Source organism: Penaeus monodon, chromosome 21 (genome assembly GCF_015228065.2).
Source record: "Penaeus monodon isolate SGIC_2016 chromosome 21, NSTDA_Pmon_1, whole genome shotgun sequence".
Lineage (NCBI taxonomy): Eukaryota > Metazoa > Arthropoda > Malacostraca > Decapoda > Penaeidae > Penaeus > Penaeus monodon.
The window spans coordinates 19,700,941-19,701,304 of record NC_051406.1 but is presented as its reverse complement, the minus strand read 5'-3'; the positions used below and the strand labels follow the sequence as shown (position 1 = coordinate 19,701,304).

Sequence of the window (364 nt, the reverse complement as noted above, 5' to 3'; positions counted from 1 at the left end):
CTTCAACAGAAATATTGTACATTTGGTGATACCCTGTAAATTCTGTTTTTTATTTCACTCCAATTCCATGTCCATATTATCTTTCAGAGTGTTTTGCAATTACACAGTTTAGCAAATGGTGACCACCTTACAACTTTACCACTCGAGATTGGCACTGTCAGTGGTTATTCTGGGAAACGCACTCATTCAGAAATGTTCTACCAGTTCACATCCTTCCTCTCCCCTGGTATCATCTATCACCTTGATCTAACTCAGGAACCACTGACTCCAAAGGTAAAGTCCCTCAGGATATTAACCATTTGTCTTTTATATATTGTATTGTCTGTTACATATTTCAAAATGTATCATTTTGAATCTTAGAACA

The 364-nt window shown here is 36.3% G+C and overlaps 2 protein-coding genes across 2 annotated transcripts in view; one reads left to right on the top strand and one right to left on the bottom strand.

Annotated features, from left to right (window-relative positions):
* The window catches only part of LOC119586313 (prolyl endopeptidase-like), a gene marked incomplete at both ends in the record, with an annotated part of 21,535 nt that overhangs the window by 9,789 nt on the left and 11,382 nt on the right, over positions 1–364 (bottom strand).
* The window catches only part of LOC119586316 (prolyl endopeptidase-like), a gene marked incomplete at its 5' end in the record, with an annotated part of 4,916 nt that overhangs the window by 2,237 nt on the left and 2,315 nt on the right, over positions 1–364 (top strand). The window contains 1 exon segment of the mRNA XM_037935028.1: positions 88–273. Within this exon segment, the coding sequence (XP_037790956.1) occupies positions 88–273 (186 nt within the window).